This window comes from Zingiber officinale, chromosome 8B (genome assembly GCF_018446385.1).
Source record: "Zingiber officinale cultivar Zhangliang chromosome 8B, Zo_v1.1, whole genome shotgun sequence".
Lineage (NCBI taxonomy): Eukaryota > Viridiplantae > Streptophyta > Magnoliopsida > Zingiberales > Zingiberaceae > Zingiber > Zingiber officinale.
Window position 1 is genome coordinate 113,149,328 of NC_056001.1, and position 17,305 is coordinate 113,166,632.

Here is a 17,305-nt window from a genome sequence, read left to right on the forward strand (position 1 = left end):
GGACGTGCTATTTCTTAAATTGGCTATGGATCCTTGGGCTATGCGGTAACGAAGGCTGCAAACTGCACGCGCCAAAATCCGTGTCCATGTGCTACTCGTAATCATCGTAACTACCACGGTATCAGTCCATCAAATCACACTCCCACGGCTGTCGGTAAACCCGTTCCGACGTCAAAAGGCCGTGTCAGAGGGTCCCGTCAGACCGTCCATTCAGGACGTCGGGTACACTCTGTCGGTACGTTTGTGAGTCGCTACAGAAAACAATAAAACGTTCCCCGTTGCTTCTTTCGCGGTAATAACGGCGTTGGCGCCGAAGGCAAAAGCAGGGCGGAGCGGCAGTTATAGCATCGGATCCCAATCTTATTCTCACCGCGTAGGACTTTAAAGAACGTTTATGACATCAAACGGACATTTATGAGACGGTTCATTTATCGTCCCTGATTCGCACAAATTGGCTCTTAATGAGACCTCTCTTTGATAATGTTAAAAGCACGGGCGTCCATTTGATAAAATACTGAAAGAAGGGGAATAAGTACGGGACTAATTTAACAAAAAATAGAAATGTAGGGGCTAAAATAAAATTAAACTCCAATGCCAGATCAGACGGTGCAATAATGGAAAAAAGCGAATCTGGTTACTTACGGTGAGAATACCGCGTGCTGTCGAACTCGGCGAGGGCCAAGCGATCAGTGAGATCGAGCGCCAAAGTACGGGGCGAAAAATAAAGCGATAAAAAGCCGACGGTGTTCTTACCTCCTCTCAGTCTCTGATATTAACTACTATTTAACTCTTCCACCCCTCGTCCTTTTCCACGCGACTTGGATTCTTGGTCATTGATAAAGTTTTAATTTTTACCAAAAAGTCGACGATCGATGGCGAAGTGGAGAGCGGTAGATGGCGATGATGATGGATCGGTGTTGGAAGAGCGAGATTGATGTAATAGATAGATTAGATTGGGTTAGATCGAGGTCGAGGAAGAGGGCCCAAGGGGGGCGAAAAAAATGAAAGTTCCCGCCCATCGGCTCTCTTGAAATCTAGTAGATCAGAGCAGCACAGGAGTGGAGGCAGGCAGGCGGCCAAGCACGAGGAGAGAGAGAGAGAGAGAGAGAGAGAGAGAGAGAGAGAGAGAGAGAGAAGAAGGGGAGGGAGAGAACAGATGATGTGGAAGTGAGCTTGGAGCACGCGCAGGGGAGAGGTGTCCGTTGACGAGATGGATACGCCCGAGCGGAGCAAGGTCGCCGGGACGCCGATCTCCAAGTTCGAGGTGATTTGCGCCTCATGTGGTTTCAATTGTTATTCGCTTGAATGATTTTCTTTGTTTGGGAGCGTTTTGCTTGGGCCTGAGGGTGGATTTGTGGGTTTGAGTTTCTATGTTCTTGCGTTATTATTGGTTCCACCGAGTCTGCTTGATTTTGGTTTCTCGAAGGGGAAAGTTTGATTTTTACTCATTTTTTGTTTTTGGATTCGGCATTGGCTTAGTAATTGGTTGCATTGTGAAGGAAACTTTAACTTAGCGATTCATGTATGCGTAAAATTGGACTTCAAGCTGCTTACTCTGTGTATTCAACTTTTCTTGTTACGTTGAGGACTGATTCAAGTGTTATTTATGCGAAAAATTGTAGTTGTTCGTTAAGCGCTGTTGTTTCTTCCTTCGGTCCTCACTATATGGATGTAAAAAATTGAGTTCTGTGTTGGTCATTGTGTAACATTTTGTATTTTTTTTCTTTTGCTTCTCAGTCTCTTTCTTCAATTATTTATGGTATGCTACAACACTAATATGGGTTTAGCGCTTTATTCGGTCTTCAATTCACGCGATCTTGATGGGAGAAAACTTTGGTTTTGTGCATTAATCCTTTTTTCCCTCTAATTCTATGGTGTCCACAAGGCAATCAATCCATCCTGAAGGTATTATGACATGGGAATACGCACTCAAAATTATTATTTTACTTTCATTTAATTAGGGAATCTGCTTTTGTGACGGAAGTGAGATCGTTTTGGATCTATTCTCAGTTATCCTGGTCGAAGATTGATCCCGTTGATGTTCTAACACGGTCCAATTGGTCAAGTTCTTATTTGTTCTGTATCGCTTCGCTTTCTTGCCAAAAAGGCGTTGGCTTTTCTCTTTATTTGTTTTTCTTTGTTCAATTTTGGCTCCTGAGTAGAGCGATTGTTTAGCTATTATTCGGGAGTTTAAAATTGTGTTCTTTTCTACTGCGTTTGGTTGGAGATTTTGGTTCCTGTGGTGAATAAGCTGAGTTGTCACTTCATTTTTGTTTTCAGTATTTTCGTTTGATCAATAATCTCATGCTATTTTGAACAGTCTATAATGTTCTATGGTTTGCACTGGAGTCCTTCGGAAAATCTTTGTCTTTGATGCTTTTCCTTGGGTTGACTACCATAACTCTACTGTCCTTTACACGATGGATAGTTGACCTCAAAGCTCATTGTATCTGTTCTAACTAGAAATGTCTTCCATTTGTCTCAGTAACTAATAAGGTGTCCATAGCGATTGATATGCCAAATTCATTTGTTGTTTCACACACTCCACACCCTTTTCAATGTTTTGTTCTCGTTTTGGTTTCACCTGACTTACTTTTTTTTTTTCTTCTCTTTTTGCAGGATTCACCGGTTTTTAACTTCATCAATAATTTGTCTCCAATACAACCTGTGAAACCACAAGATTCGCTACACATTGCACAAACTTATCAATCACTAAACTTTGCTTCTCTATCCTCAATATTTAGTTCACCACATATCAATCCTTCAAGGGAAGCTAGATTCCTTGGAAGGTAATAATCAAGTTTGTACTTTGAGTTAACATATTTTTTTAATATGTCCATATTTCATGGTTGTTTTTATTACTGTACGCAGGGTTCCTTCCACAAACTCTTTGAAAGAAGAAAATTCATCAGATAATGTCAGTGAGAGTAACTTATCCTCAGAGGTTTCTGATGTTGTTAGGCCATCCAGATTCACTACAAGTGTACAGGAAAATTATGTAATAACATGTTCACTCAATGAAGCTACTGTTGATCCTCCTGATCAGTGCCCAAGTCTTGCTGGTACATTTCCTCAGTCAAACCAATATCACTCTTGTAGTCCTGATCATAACACGACACCTTCCTATGGTATTCAAATGGATGATAAGCTATTCATTGATAATACTTCAATAGATCTTCATTTTATTCAAACTGGTGTAGAGCGGCGCAAAATTTTGTTTGCTACAGAAATTGGGGTTCAGGAAACTCATCCACTTGAGCTGACTAAAAATGAAGAATTAGGCTGTGACTGGGAAAGCTTAATCTCTGATGATGGTGAAGGATTGTTTATCTTTGATTCCTCCACAGAATTGGAGGCTCAAATCGTAGAGGCTGAGAAAGCCATGGACAACGATGGTAGTATCTTTGTTCCTCTAATGACAAATTGCACAGAGAATGTTGATTGTCTACAGAAAACACAACCTGATAGTTCCCACGGTTCTTGTGTCCATAATGTCAACAATGACCCTTCTCCTAGTTGTACTGAAGGTTGCAATATCGATCATGAAGCAGATGGCCCCAAAAATGTGACTTCTGGTATTTGCCAAGATCAGGTAATACTGAGTGATTGTTTTTTTAAAAGAAAATGATATTTTTGTATTTGCACCATATTGGAAACATTTTGGTCATTTTTCATTGTAAGTTATTCAAGTATAATTGTTCTTGTGTCATCATTTTCCTTCTTTCTAATTGTATTTATATACCCACTGTTCATTCTAATTTTAGTTTCTTTATTGTCTGATTGTGTATATTTTTTGCTATGATCTCTAAGATTTATGGTTTTTCCTATTTAGTTATCATTTATGTTTTTCATAGAGGAAGAATCAACTGAACAATCAAGGATGTTGATTCCTCATGGATTTCTGAATAACCTACTAGATACTTGAGATCTTTTCTTATCTAAGTTGATATATCTATTTCCTCCTCCCTCCGCTTCCCCTCGTATCTTGTTAAGATTTTTTGTTTGCGGTTTCTAACCAGATTGTTTACTTGTCCTTTAGTTTTTAATTGTCAAATATCACTTTATCCCTCAAAGTTTTCAAAATTTCCATTGTATACTCTAGAATTTAGAAATTATATTTTACCATTGAGACTTTGAAAAATGTTTCACTTTGCTCCCTCAGCTTAACATTGTCTATGCAAGAAAATGGTCGATGGCAAAGTGAAATGGTTTTAAAAAGTTTTGGGGAGGTTCAGGTTAAACAATTTTCAAAAGTTTGGAGAGTAAAATGAAAGAATAAAAAGGGAAAAGTGAAATTTCATCTCATATTACTTTCCATTCTTTTCATGAGGCATCAAGTAACTGACAAGATAGTCACATGTTGTAATACTCGATCTGTACTCCTTTTAGCCCGAGATACAAATCATGTCTTCTTTAATATCTACGTAGTTGATTTTTAAAACAATTGGGATTTGTTAATTTACATGTTTGAAATGTTGTATCTAATATGAATATCAGTGAGCTCCTACCAAATGAGGTTGGGGGAATTTTGAATGGAATTGTGTACCAGTCTTCTTTTAGGGACAAAGGAGTTTGATACTAATCTTCAATCACACCCTTCCATGGGGAAGCTTGGATGTGTAAAGATGTTCCTTGCTTTATAGGAGTTGAAGTTTATTAATTACAATATCATACCACATTTAGGGTATTTTATTTCATGTAATAAGTTTTAATCAATATGTACGTTAAATAATTGTTGCCATTTGTCTTGAAGGTTGGCATCCACCAACAACGGGGAATGCTTAGACGCTGTTTGGTTTTTGATGTTGCCTGTGTATCTAAAAGGAATCTCACACCATCAACTTCTTCCTCCAAAGGTAAAAGCATCTGTGGAGCCAACAATTTGAAGCCTAAAACTAGTCCATCATTGTGTGCCTTGCCCGGGATTGGGTTACATTTGAATGCTCTTGCTACAACATCAAAGGATAAAGTGGTCAAAAAAGACACATCTGCATGTGGAAAACAAATAATCAGCATCCCAATTGATCCTTTTACATCAACAATAAGTGAGAAGGATAATACAACAAATTCCTTGTCTGTTGGAAAGGATTCTGTCACCGAGGATAATGAAGGCCATCTCCAGATTGTTCCTTATGATGATTCAAAGGATGTCACAATTAACAACTGCGAGGAGTTAGCTCAAGGTAGTCCAAAGAAGAAGAGGTATGCTTTATAAACTCCACTATGCCTTCCTGCTTGTAACTATATTAATAGTAACAGAAACTCATGATCCAGACGCAAATCACAAAATGGAGGCGATAGTGAAGGATGCAAGCGTTGCAACTGTAAGAAGTCAAAATGTCTGAAACTGTGAGGCCTCTTCATACTGATTTTAAGATTTATCATTGAATTTTAAGATAGTAGAAGACCCTTTATTTTCACCTTGCTTTCTTAGAGCTGTGGAAATTATTTCAAACTTCTTTAAATACTTTCACAAGAAAGTTTACTCAATGTCTTCTGTGATCGGCATGGAATACTTGACTTGAATCTTTGTACTGACATGGAAATGTCTCATGCAGCTACTGTGAGTGTTTTGCTGCTGGAGTTTATTGTTCTGAGCCTTGTTCATGCCAAGGGTGTTTTAATAAACCCATCCACGAGGAGACTGTCCTGGCTACTCGCAAGCAGATAGAATCTCGTAATCCACTTGCATTTGCTCCAAAAGTTATTCGAACATCTGAATCTTGCTTGGAAGTAGTGGTAAACATTTCACTTGTTTTTCTATGAATTTTATTATTATGTAGTTTCACATGATTTTAATGAGATCAACTTTTTAATACCTCTAGGATGATGATAATAAGACACCTGCTTCAGCGCGACATAAGAGAGGATGCAATTGTAAAAAATCAAATTGCCTGAAGAAATATTGTGAATGTTATCAGGTGTTGTAACTTTAGGAATCACTTGTTTTTCTTATATGTTTTCTGATTTGAGCTTATTTGTTTTCTTTAGGGTGGAGTTGGATGTTCAATTGGCTGCAGATGCGAAGGATGTAAGAATCTATTTGGAAGAAAAGATGGTGAGTATCAATTTGTACTATTTATTTTCTTACATAACAACAAAACAAAACATATGCCTCAATTCTCAACATATTTTCCTTGGACTTGATCACTTTTCTGGGAGAAAATTATAGCAAAGCATTTGCAGATGGAAAATTGATTATTTTCTTTGTTGATAATAGGATGAATCTTCACTTTTAAACTGCTGAATTGTTTCTTCACACAAATGATAAGTGAATGTGGAATATGATGCCATTTTCATATTCACCATGTGGTTCATATTAGTGAGCTCAAATGAGCGAAAAATAGGAAGATATAACTAAAGTTCAAAACTTTAGTCCAAGTTGGGGGCCAATTTCTAGCAAGAACGAGATGGATCGGTGACACCAACAACATGTTGGGTTGGATCCAAACGGCACAAATAGAAGAATAGGGGGAAGAAGAGATAATCTCCAAGAGGTGAGGTGATTTTAAACCTAGTTGAGATCGCTGTTGAAGTAGGGTGCTTTCTATTAAATTGAATCAAATCAAAAAATTTGGTTTTTGATTTATCGGTTTGATTTTGGACTGAAAATTCTCAATCTTTTTGGGTTCAGTTTGATTTTGGGTTTATGTTCTAGTGAAATTAATAAATATATACTTTAACCAATATCAATCTTAATTAACTCAAATAATTAGTATGTAAGTGATTATTATTAAAAAAATTATGGTCTAGGATGATTAGTAGATATTATGACAGCTTCTAATTAAACAATGTATTATTTAGTAGTTTAGTAATTAGTATGCATTTGGTTTGTTTTCTTTATCAATTAAAATTTTGGTTTAAACTGATGCAAATCAAACTTTTTAGTTTGATTTCAACCCAAACTGTTTTCGTTTCAGTTAGATTTGGGTTGACTTTCGGTTTGGGTTTGATTTTACTAGCTAATTTTGAACACTGGATAATGCATTCCTGCTTTGCGAGCTAGGATTCAAAAATCTCATTTCACAGACAATGTTTTAGGGGCAAAGCTTAACAAAGTTAGTAGCATCAAGAGTTATTCAAAGCTTTCTACTTGTTCTTGCTGATGACTAATGCCCATTTGTTTGTTTTGAATTAAATCACACAAAAGATCAAGACATCTTAAGCACAATTTGGTTTATTTCGGTCTTTTGATAGGTACTCTACCAAGTGTTGAAGGAATTGATCAAGTGGATAAGGAATCTGATGCGTGTGAGAAGGAAGACGATAAGGCAGAAGAAGGGCAACAAAACACAAGCATTCAGATTGAGCATCAAGCTCCTGGAAAAATTTTGCCCGCCACACCTTTACAAAGTAGCAGGTGAAGGAAGCATTTCTGTACATGTTTCGGTAGCTTATTTCTGCACTCATGTTTCTCATCTGATGAGTAAAGATTTCTTTCTCAGGTTATCGGTTGAAATGCCATTTTATTCAAGTTCCAAACCTCCGCAGCCAATCAGGCTTTCAATCGGACGCACTCCTGCACTCTATGGCACTCACATCATTCGAAAATCAGAATTTGTTATCCTTCAATCGAAGCTGGATAATGTCACCACAATCCTAGAGGATGACGACACTCCTGCTATTCTAAGATCCACAGCAACTACCTCCACAGGTCTTAAGGTTTCCCCCAATGGGAAGAGGGTCTCCCCTCCCCACAATGTAGCTGGATTGACACCACCGAACCGCAAAGGTTGCAGGAAACTGATACTGAAGTCGATCCCTTCCTTTCCATCTCTGAGCAATGATGCTGAACAATAGTGAACTATTCCGGCAGACCTTAATGTTCATCTGATCCATTGAAGTTTCCTCTTTATAATATGAATGGAGTAAAAGTGATCTAACTGGCCTACTGAAGTAGTCCACAAGGCTCATCAAAACCTCCAATGCTTCGCAAGCTTTGAGCAGTTTGTCCTTGAAGATTATACCAGATAAGTTTAGTTATGTTGCAAGTACTCCTATGCTGTAATACGTGTTCATAAAGTGCACTTGTACCATGAATTCCTTGCCTGCTTGTTCATAAAATGTACCTGTAAAATGATTTTGCATGATCTAGAGTATGTTGATTATCTAAAAGATTATTGTAGTCTTCATCATTTTGTTCTTCTTGACTATTTGAGGTTGTCCATGTGTCTTTTTTGGTATATTTTAAGGATATTATTACTTTTTTCCCCTCTAAGAGTTTATAGAATAACTTGATTGCTGCTGAGCATGATGATTGCTGTGTGAGTTGTGCCAGCATGCACTTACAGAGAACACCATCTCCATCTCTGTTGGAAGAGAACTATTTCAGAACAAGTTATACAGACTCCTTGCAAAGCTTGTTGAAGAAATTGGCGACTTGTTCATTGTTGATAATGAGGGAGTCCCTAATGTAGGATTGCTTGAACGCGATGAGATTCCTTAAGAGAATGTTTGTGTCTTCGTTGAAGGTGATACCCTACAAATTGATACCTGTCTCTTCTAGTTGACTCACACTCGAAAGCAATCTTAGATCATCATTGCTCTCCATAGCATTTTCTTCGAGTCGAGTAACAAAATTGCTACTTCTTTTTAATGGCACAATGCATAGATTAAAAAAAGGAGGGAGAATGTGGTTCCAACAGCAACCATTATTATCCACGACCTCATAAACATGGAGTTTTCTTTCGCTTCCAATCCATCTCTGTTCGACTTATAAAACCATGAAATCATAACGATAAACATTCAGTCCCTGAGAACTGATTTTCACCCATGTCCATCGATTCCACGCTTCCATTTCGTTTTGCTTGATAAGTTGGAGACAAACCCTCAGGTTTATTGAAGGATTTTGAATCAACCACTTGCAAATGTCTTAGGAATTTGAAGATTGTTGGACCTGGATCCATAATCAGCTGATGAACATGCATTTGCTTGCTTATGTTACTCTTTGATATATACCCCACCAAATAAATAAATAAATAAATAGTTGAATTATTAATTAGGTACAAATTAAAAAGTGGCCTATCATTTGACAAATCATCAAATAACGCTCCTTTTCTCATTCAAGTCAGATGGACATCTCATTTAAAATCAACCACCCAAAATATTTCCGGGTCAAATTTTAAGATAATAATTGTAATAGGTAGCTGTTATAATATGTAGACGCTAACAACTAGTTGCTATATGTTTTAGTAGCTACTTGCCATATGTTGTAACAATTATTTGCTAGCCTGTATATAGTCGATTGTATTCAAATAATGTTCATTTAAAATATAGTGAGTGTCATAGAGTCCTCTTAGTTTGTTTTGTTCATTGAAATATTATTTTAACCCTACTATTACTCTCAAATAAATAAAATCAACATAAAGTAATGATATTGTCATAGAAGCTAGCAATTCGCTATTATGTTTCAGCTGCCTACTAGTTTCTACACACTTGATCGTCATCAGATAATGTTTATTTGAAATATAGTGGGTATCATAAAGTCTTCTTAGTTTGTTTTGTTCATTGAAATATTGTTTTAACTATGTTATTACTCTCCAATAATCAAAGTCAACATAAGATAATGATATTGTTATAGAAGTTAGTAACTAGCCGTTATACGTTGTAGAAACTGCTTGCTAACTTATATATGGTCGATCGTGATTAGATAATGTTTATTTGAAATGCAGTTGATGTCATAAAGTCTCCTATATTCGTTTTACTCATTGAAATGTTATTTTAACAAGTTATGACTTTCCAATAAACAAAATCAACATAATATAATGATACTATTGTAGAAGCTAGTAATTAACTGATACATGTTATAACAATTGCTGCTAGCTTTTACACAATCGATCATGATCAAATAATATTCATTTGAAATATAGTTGATATCATGAAGTCCTCTTAATTTGTTTTGCTCATCAAAATATTATTTTAATAGGTTATTATTCTCCAATAAATAAAATCAATATAAGATAATGACACTCGTAGAAACTAGTAACCAACTGTTATATGTTGAAAGAGCTAGCAACCTCTAGTGAATGTTATGGAGTTATCTTAATTTATTTTGTTCATTAAAATATTATTTTAACAGATTATTACTCTCCAATAAGTAAAATCAATATAAGATTATGTCACTCTAGAAACTAGTAACATGTTATATGTTGAAGAAGCTAACAACCAGTTGCTATAGATTATAACAGCTATCTAGTAATTGCTATAACTTAAATATTAAAAATCTAATCTGAGGGTATTTTAGATACTTTATTTTAAATGGGGTGCTCATTTGACATTTTTTGAAAAAAGTGTGTCACATTTTGATAAATGATGTATATAAATGAATTTTATCAAAGCAAATATTAAATTTATTCAAAAAATTTACCGTCATATATATACTCTCTCTTACTTAAAAATTTGAGATAAACAAAATATTTGGCAATCATGATTTCTATTCACAAAATGTTCTTGACACAAACAAACTCGTAAATCTTTTTAAGTTGTGCGAGGGCGGGCAAATGGAGCAGATAATTTGAAGAGAATGTTCAGGTGAACCGGACCGATGCTCCAATGAACCGCATCAAATTGCAAGGTCTTTATGGGAATTGGGCCTTGAAATATGGCCCATCGGCTCAGGTGGACGGGACCGATGGTACATTGAACCGCGTCCCTTGGGCCAGCCTATAGATCAAGTTCGAAGGACTTTCTGGGAATTGGGCCTTGAAACGTGGCCCATGGGCTCCATCAAGTGCAATACTATTCGAAGTGAGTAGTTCTCTTCTCCCTGGTTGGAACTGGCGGCTGCTCGGAGATTGCGCCAGGAAATGCCATAAGGAATTAAGGATGATCTTGAGTCCGGCGAACCTATCGTACTTTTGGAATTCCGTCAGACTCGCCTCGTTCCGTAGGAAGAGTCACGCTTTGGTCCCCCGTCACAGGAGGCGTTGCTGTTCTTCGCCACTCATAGCGTTCGCCCAACAGGTAAAACCCTAGCCTTCACCTCTTTATGGAAAAAACATGGGAACTTTGTTAACCTCTTTGTTGTTCGGTTGATTGTACTTGTACTAATTGCTCATGCCTTCGTTTTTTTAAATCAGTGGACTGATAGTTTATCTGCTTCTATAGGCAGAAGAGCAATCGTTGGTTGTGGTGGGTGGTGGTGCTGCTGGAGTCTATGCTTCAATTAGAGCAAAGTCTCTAGCTCCGCACCTAAATGTGCTGGTTATTGAAAAAGGGAAACCATTAGCGAAGGTTAAAATTTCCGGGGGAGGTCGATGCAATGTGACAAATGGACATTTCTTTGATGCAGCGGTGAGGGAAAAACTTTTTCACATGTCACAAAATCACAGTTTTGGAATAATAAAATGAAGAAGAGCTATTACTTTTCCCATCTTGGTTGCCATTTTAAGTTCTTGAAATGTTGCATTCATGCCTTGTGCATTTGGTTGTTAATGCATCAGCATTGTCTTAATTTACTCTCACTATATATAATTTATGCCATATTCCAGTAGCAAATCTTCAAATATGGATGTAGTAGCGGGGCAAAAAGGGTGCAATCTGTGTGCATTCTGGTGGTGGGTAAGTTAGCAAAAGGGAGCACTTGCCATGTTAGGCATGATATTATGATTATATTACTGTTTCACTGATTTTTTTAAAAATTATATCTAACATCCCCATGGCAAGCTATGTATAACCCATATCAATCATTGTTTTACTGATATTGACCTTCCGATCACTTCTATTGAATTGTATACTGCCCCATATTAGTCGCAGAGACAAAATTTCATACATCACAAGAATATATTGATTGTTTTCTCTCCCTTTATCTATTGGCAAATTAGCATGCAACTTAGTGTTTTTATCGTGCAGTGCCATGCTGTTACTTTTCTGAGCATGCTTGCTTGCTTCAATTACAGAGACTAGTGGATAATTATCCTCGAGGAAATAGAGAACTGAGAGGCTCTTTTTTCAACATTCATGGACCAAAGGACACAATATGCTGGTTTTCTGATCATGGGATTAAGCTTAAGGTTTTATTTAGAAATATCTACTCTATTCTTCTCCATATTTGGTGTATGATTGCCATTTTTAAGACAGTTCTATTCTTTTTACTACAATGATATTCAGACAGAAGATGATGGAAGAGTTTTCCCCGTTAGCAACAACTCATCATCTATTGTAGATTGTCTTCTCAATGAAGCAAAGAGGCATGGAGGTATTCTTTTCTTTACCAATGAAGATGTGGCGTCTGATACCTTTTCTAAAATGATTGCATGCACTTATACAGTTACTTTTTTCTGGGTAATATGTTTTCATACTCAACTAACTCGGATCATTTTAGTCATTCCTTGCTTTTACGTATGCAACAAATTGATGAGATCTTCAAGACGTTGAAGGAAATAATAGTCAACTGAGATTCAAAATATTAAATTAAATGTTGAAGGATGTGCATAGCTATGTATTTTTTAGTTGATATTAACTAATGAGTTTGCAAAATGTAAATCCAGGAAAACAAAAACATTGGTGTTCGTGCTGATTTACTCAATCTCTTAGTATGAGCATCTTTGTCATTACATAAAAAATTGAAAGATGTTGCTCATCATTCTTCATGAGTTGATAAATATCGAGGTTAATAACCTAAACTTGTCGTAGATTGGGATACATATGATATGCTTCTTTGGTTGTCGTCTAATGCTATTCAAGCTAGCTTCTGAGAATTCCAGCACTAACTTGGGAATTAGGGAGACCCATGGGCCCATGGCTAGCAATACAACAAATTAGGTTTAAGTGCTAATATTAACAACAATTTCAAATGCTGCCAATTTATTCTAATCACTATTTTCAACTCTAAAATAGGCTATGCCAACATGTGATACATAATGCAATTTTTTTTTTCTTTCTAAAAAAGATTTTAAGTGGAAATTTTAAATGCCATCATCTAAATTTTGTCGTAGTGAAGGTTGATAGGTATCTCTTGTGTGAGTAGTAGTTCATATTAGAGTTTAGAAGTAGGACAAATGGATAAGCACCTCACATGGTAGACTATTTATCATTTATGTTTTGTCATTCTTTCTCCCTACCTCTTATTATCTTCTCTTTCTCTTTCTGTTCTGTTATTTTGAAGAAACTAGATTAAGATTTTCCTCATTATTCTCTTCTCCTCATCTTCTCAGACAACCTAATCCTTCTCATGCTGTGGCTCCTTGTATCACACCTTGCTGTATCTTTTTGGTTGCCCGTTGTTTTGCTCTTCTCATTTGGAAATGAATAGATCTTGTATAGAGGGGAGGGGGTTTAAGGCAATGGGAAACATGTATGAGAATGTCCTAACATGCTGGAGACTTTTCTATCCCTACAAAGAAACAATCCTTTTTTAATCTAATTATTAATTGGATATTTGTAATATTTTGAAAATCATGTTCAAGGCCAGAATTATTTGCACATATGTAAACAAATAAAATTGTTCAATGGATTTTGACAAATTATTTGCTTTAATCCTTCACTAATCTTACAAGTCAAATTTGCCAAACCATTATTTATTAATTTAACTTGCACATAATTGCGTTTCTCACTTTTTGTGAATGCATCTTAATGAATTTTTTTCTGCATTCTTTAAAATAGATTTTTTCTTTTTGAAGTTGTAATGCAGATGGGAAAAACAGTTTCGGAGGTGTCTTTAAGTGATAATGGCCAATTTCTTCTAAAGGTGGAGAAAAGAACAATGGATCTAGTCGAACACTTTAAGGCTGATTATGTATTAATGGCCACTGGGAGCAGTCGACAGGTTTGTAATTTGTAATTCTATACATACTTTTTTTTTCCTTTGTATGTAAAAATTAAATCACTATGATACATGATATTAGTAGTTCTTTAACAGGGCTACAAAATTGCCGTCCAACTTGGTCATTCTATAATCGACCCAGTTCCCAGTCTATTCACCTTTAAAGTTGAGGATACAGAACTATCAAGTTTGTCAGGGGTACTTATACATGGAGCCTTTTAGTGGTATTTTTTTTTTTTTTTTTGTAAAGGATAGGAAGTTTATTTTGTAGGCAAAGGTAGTTCTATTTATTTTCAATTTAATATACCATTATTTCATCATTGTCTTAGTTATTCTGATAATATGAAGTATTGACTACACAATGGACTTGAATTTCAAAATATTTGACAATTTTTATATTGATCATTAGTCTATACACATAGTTTGAAGGACTCAGATGATGAGACATCTCATATTTCCATTGTTTTTCTCAAAACATATCTCAAATACTTCAGTAAAAATCTTCCATGTTGTTGCAAGTTTCTGAGCTTTAGTTCATTGCCCATTCTGTAAATTTTATGATTTTTTCTTTCAGTGAGTATTATTTCTTTAATAGTGTACCAATGAGGTTGTTGATCTAGTTTCATGGTCCTTTTTGTCGACTGTCAGAAAAGCAATCAAATAATCCTCTATTCTCTTTGGTTTAACAGGAGACGGAAGATAGGAATCCTCCATCCTATCCATCCTATCTCATTGTCTCATGCCAGATTTCATCATGAACTATTCAAACATCTACAAAATATCCTTGACTAAGAAATCATCCATTCTATCCATCCTGTCTCATGGTTGCACGATGATTTCATCATGCACAGTTCAAAATTTTACAAATATCCTATAATAATATTCATTTACAATACAAAACCATTGTGTTCAAAACTTATGCATTGTGTGACATGGTGGTTATTTTTATTAGCTCTTCAAGGACTTCACATTTTTTATATTCTGTTACTAGGTCACATTTCCTAAAGTTAAAGCAAAGTTGAAACTGAAAAATATCCAAAAGAACTTGCCGGAATATACACAGGCATGTTGTATGGTTATTTTACATATTAATTTTTTTACTATATTCTGAAATAATATATGACTTATGTAGGTTGGACCTATGCTAGTTACCCATTGGGGCCTTAGTGGGCCTGCGATTCTTCGCTTATCTGCCTGGGGAGCTCATGAACTTTTTCTCTCTGAATATTCAGGTAACAATTATCTTAAATCTCATAATGAATAATGCTTAATTTATTCTTGGGCAACAATTCCTGGAAAATTCAGTGTCTTCTTTGTATATGTTTGACAGCTTTAAAGGGATTTTTATTTTTTTATTTTTTATAATTCATGCTTTTAAATTGACTTGACAATTTATAATAACCAGCAAAGTACAAATGATAGTAACTACTGAAATAATGAATGAATGAATGTGGAGTGCATACGATGTACTAAGATTTTGTGCATGTATCATAGATAATGGATATACTGAGTAATTTCTAGTACATTTACAAAGTAATCCACATATGTTGTATTTTTTTTATTTTTTTATTTTTGCAGTATCAATGGACAAATACCTTCCGCAGACCTTATACTGCATTTCTTTGGTACATTATCAGACAATGGATGCACTGACTAACTGCAGTATACATTATCTCAATGGATAAACTGACCTTATACTGAGCAATTTCTTTTGTTGATTATGCACAGGAATGCTTATGGTAGACTTTATACCTGACATCCATTTAGAAGATGTGAAACACATCCTTCTCCAGCATAAAGACCAGCTTGCAGTTTAGTTTCTTTCCTCAACTCTTGTATTTCGGTTCTAAATCCGCTATTATTTGGCTAGTAATTGCTTGTTTTCTTACTATTATCTGTCTCTAGGAAAAAATTCTTTTTTTGTGTTTAGCAAATTGCAAATTTGAGTGTTTTTGAAGAACCTTACATATTGCGTTTTTGGTGAGTGTTTATGATTGCTGAAACTTGGTTAACAATGAAGAGTTGCAATGATGGGTTGGAATGAAAAGAATGTTAGAAAATTGTGTTATGAGTGTTCTTGAGCTTAAGTATTTGGAATTTCTAAACTTCTGTCAACATTTTGAATCTACAATGATATCTTTGTTTACTTCTAAACTGTCTGAATTAGGATTGAAAGTGTGATTTTGTTCTTCAACATGTGAATACATTATCAATGTTTCCCTTGTTGAGCTTCTGATCATGCTTGTTTATCACAGAAAACTAAGGCGTCCAACTCATTTCCTTCACAGTTCAATTTGGTAAAACGATTTTGGAGATATTTATTGGAACGCGAGGTTACATTTACTTTGTTTGTTTCACTTAAATTTTGCAGCTCTAAGACTTCTGAACCAATTTAGTTATCTCTTTTCAGGGTTTGGAAGCAGACATATTATGGGCTTCAATTTCAAACAACCATTTGACTTCCTTAGCTCTACTTTTAAAGCAATGCCCGTTTAAAATAGCAGGAAAAGTATGCAACTTTGGGTTCCCAGTTTGAGTATCGTTTCTTGAACTTGTCTAAAATTCGGTTAAATTTACCTTGTTTATTCTGTCTCTTGCACCTTAAGGGTCAATTCAAAGACGAATTTGTCACGGCCGGAGGCATCCCACTCTCTGAGGTTTGTGCTCTGCTCCACGGACAATCAAAAGGAGAGTAAATTCTCTTTATCTTTAACTCGTCACTTTCTCTTCTTATATTGCAATGTAGATATCACTAAACACTATGGAAAGCAAAGTAACACGGAATCTATTTTTTGCGGGCGAGGTAACCTGTTGTTTTCCTATTACTTTGTAGTTTATTGGTTGGATAACATAATTAGAAATCATCTGTTTTTGCAGGTACTAAATGTAGATGGGATTACTGGCGGATTCAATTTTCAGGTAATTTTTATGTACATGGAAGTATTCTATTGAAGAACATATCGATTTAGCTAGCAACATGATGGCGTTGCTAATTGCGTATGTAACCTTATGTTTACTTTGACTGATCGACAAAAAAGAAAGATAATTAAAAATGTTACCTTGATGATGAACAATCGTCTGAGAGCTGAACCAATCGAAATCGTCCAATTGAAGTGCTACTACTCTAACTGGACCGAATTGGTTTAGGCGAAATCTTGTTCTGAGTAACCTTTGATACAAAAGTTCTTTTGCACATAAATTTTCGGTAAAAATATTGTTTGTTTGATTGGTATAAATTAAATCCAGTTTTTTTAGTATAAATATTTTATTTTTATTTTATTAATTTCTGCAGAATGCCTGGAGTGGTGGATACATTGCCGGGACAAAAATTGGCGAGCGGGCATCAAACAACAGGGGATTGTGTGAATAAATCTTTCATATATTTTATATTATTAATGTAAAAAATATTTAACCATCATTTGATGAATAAAACATTATGATTATGAATTATCTGAAACAATTTGAATTTTGATGTTTAGTTAACAAAATTAATATTTAAGTGTAAATAACTTCAAAAAAAATTCCACTTGAATTCGAACACTT

The 17,305-nt window shown here is 35.4% G+C and overlaps 2 protein-coding genes across 2 annotated transcripts; both read left to right on the top strand.

The window, feature by feature from the left end:
* Positions 1-770: 770 nt before the first annotated feature.
* On the top strand, positions 771-8,115 carry LOC122017000 (protein tesmin/TSO1-like CXC 2). The gene is made up of 10 exons (XM_042574452.1): positions 771-1,264; positions 2,620-2,789; positions 2,872-3,592; positions 4,754-5,202; positions 5,275-5,349; positions 5,559-5,739; positions 5,826-5,921; positions 5,992-6,058; positions 7,198-7,360; positions 7,446-8,115. Exons 1-10 carry the CDS (start codon positions 1,211-1,213, stop codon positions 7,798-7,800), a joined length of 2,331 nt encoding a protein of 776 aa, XP_042430386.1. The 5' UTR covers positions 771-1,210; the 3' UTR covers positions 7,801-8,115.
* A 2,647-nt stretch (positions 8,116-10,762) lies between these two features.
* LOC122017280 (uncharacterized protein YtfP-like) lies at positions 10,763-17,231 on the top strand. The gene is made up of 15 exons (XM_042574849.1): positions 10,763-10,962; positions 11,107-11,292; positions 11,898-12,011; positions 12,109-12,196; positions 13,620-13,765; positions 13,859-13,960; positions 14,754-14,825; positions 14,895-14,994; positions 15,491-15,573; positions 16,018-16,095; positions 16,173-16,271; positions 16,369-16,419; positions 16,509-16,565; positions 16,640-16,681; positions 17,055-17,231. Exons 1-15 carry the CDS (start codon positions 10,825-10,827, stop codon positions 17,130-17,132), a joined length of 1,434 nt encoding a protein of 477 aa, XP_042430783.1. The 5' UTR covers positions 10,763-10,824; the 3' UTR covers positions 17,133-17,231.
* Positions 17,232-17,305: the final 74 nt, after the last annotated feature.

Coding starts and splice junctions, on each gene's coding strand:
- LOC122017000 (XM_042574452.1), top strand. CDS start 1,211: ATGGATACGCCCGAGCGGAGCAAGGTCGCCGGGACGCCGATCTCCAAG. Junction 5,203..5,274: donor GGTAGTCCAAAGAAGAAGAG/GTATGCTTTATA, acceptor CTCATGATCCAG/ACGCAAATCACAAAATGGAG. Junction 5,922..5,991: donor AATATTGTGAATGTTATCAG/GTGTTGTAACTT, acceptor TGTTTTCTTTAG/GGTGGAGTTGGATGTTCAAT.
- LOC122017280 (XM_042574849.1), top strand. CDS start 10,825: ATGATCTTGAGTCCGGCGAACCTATCGTACTTTTGGAATTCCGTCAGA. Junction 10,963..11,106: donor TCATAGCGTTCGCCCAACAG/GTAAAACCCTAG, acceptor CTGCTTCTATAG/GCAGAAGAGCAATCGTTGGT. Junction 12,012..12,108: donor ATCATGGGATTAAGCTTAAG/GTTTTATTTAGA, acceptor AATGATATTCAG/ACAGAAGATGATGGAAGAGT.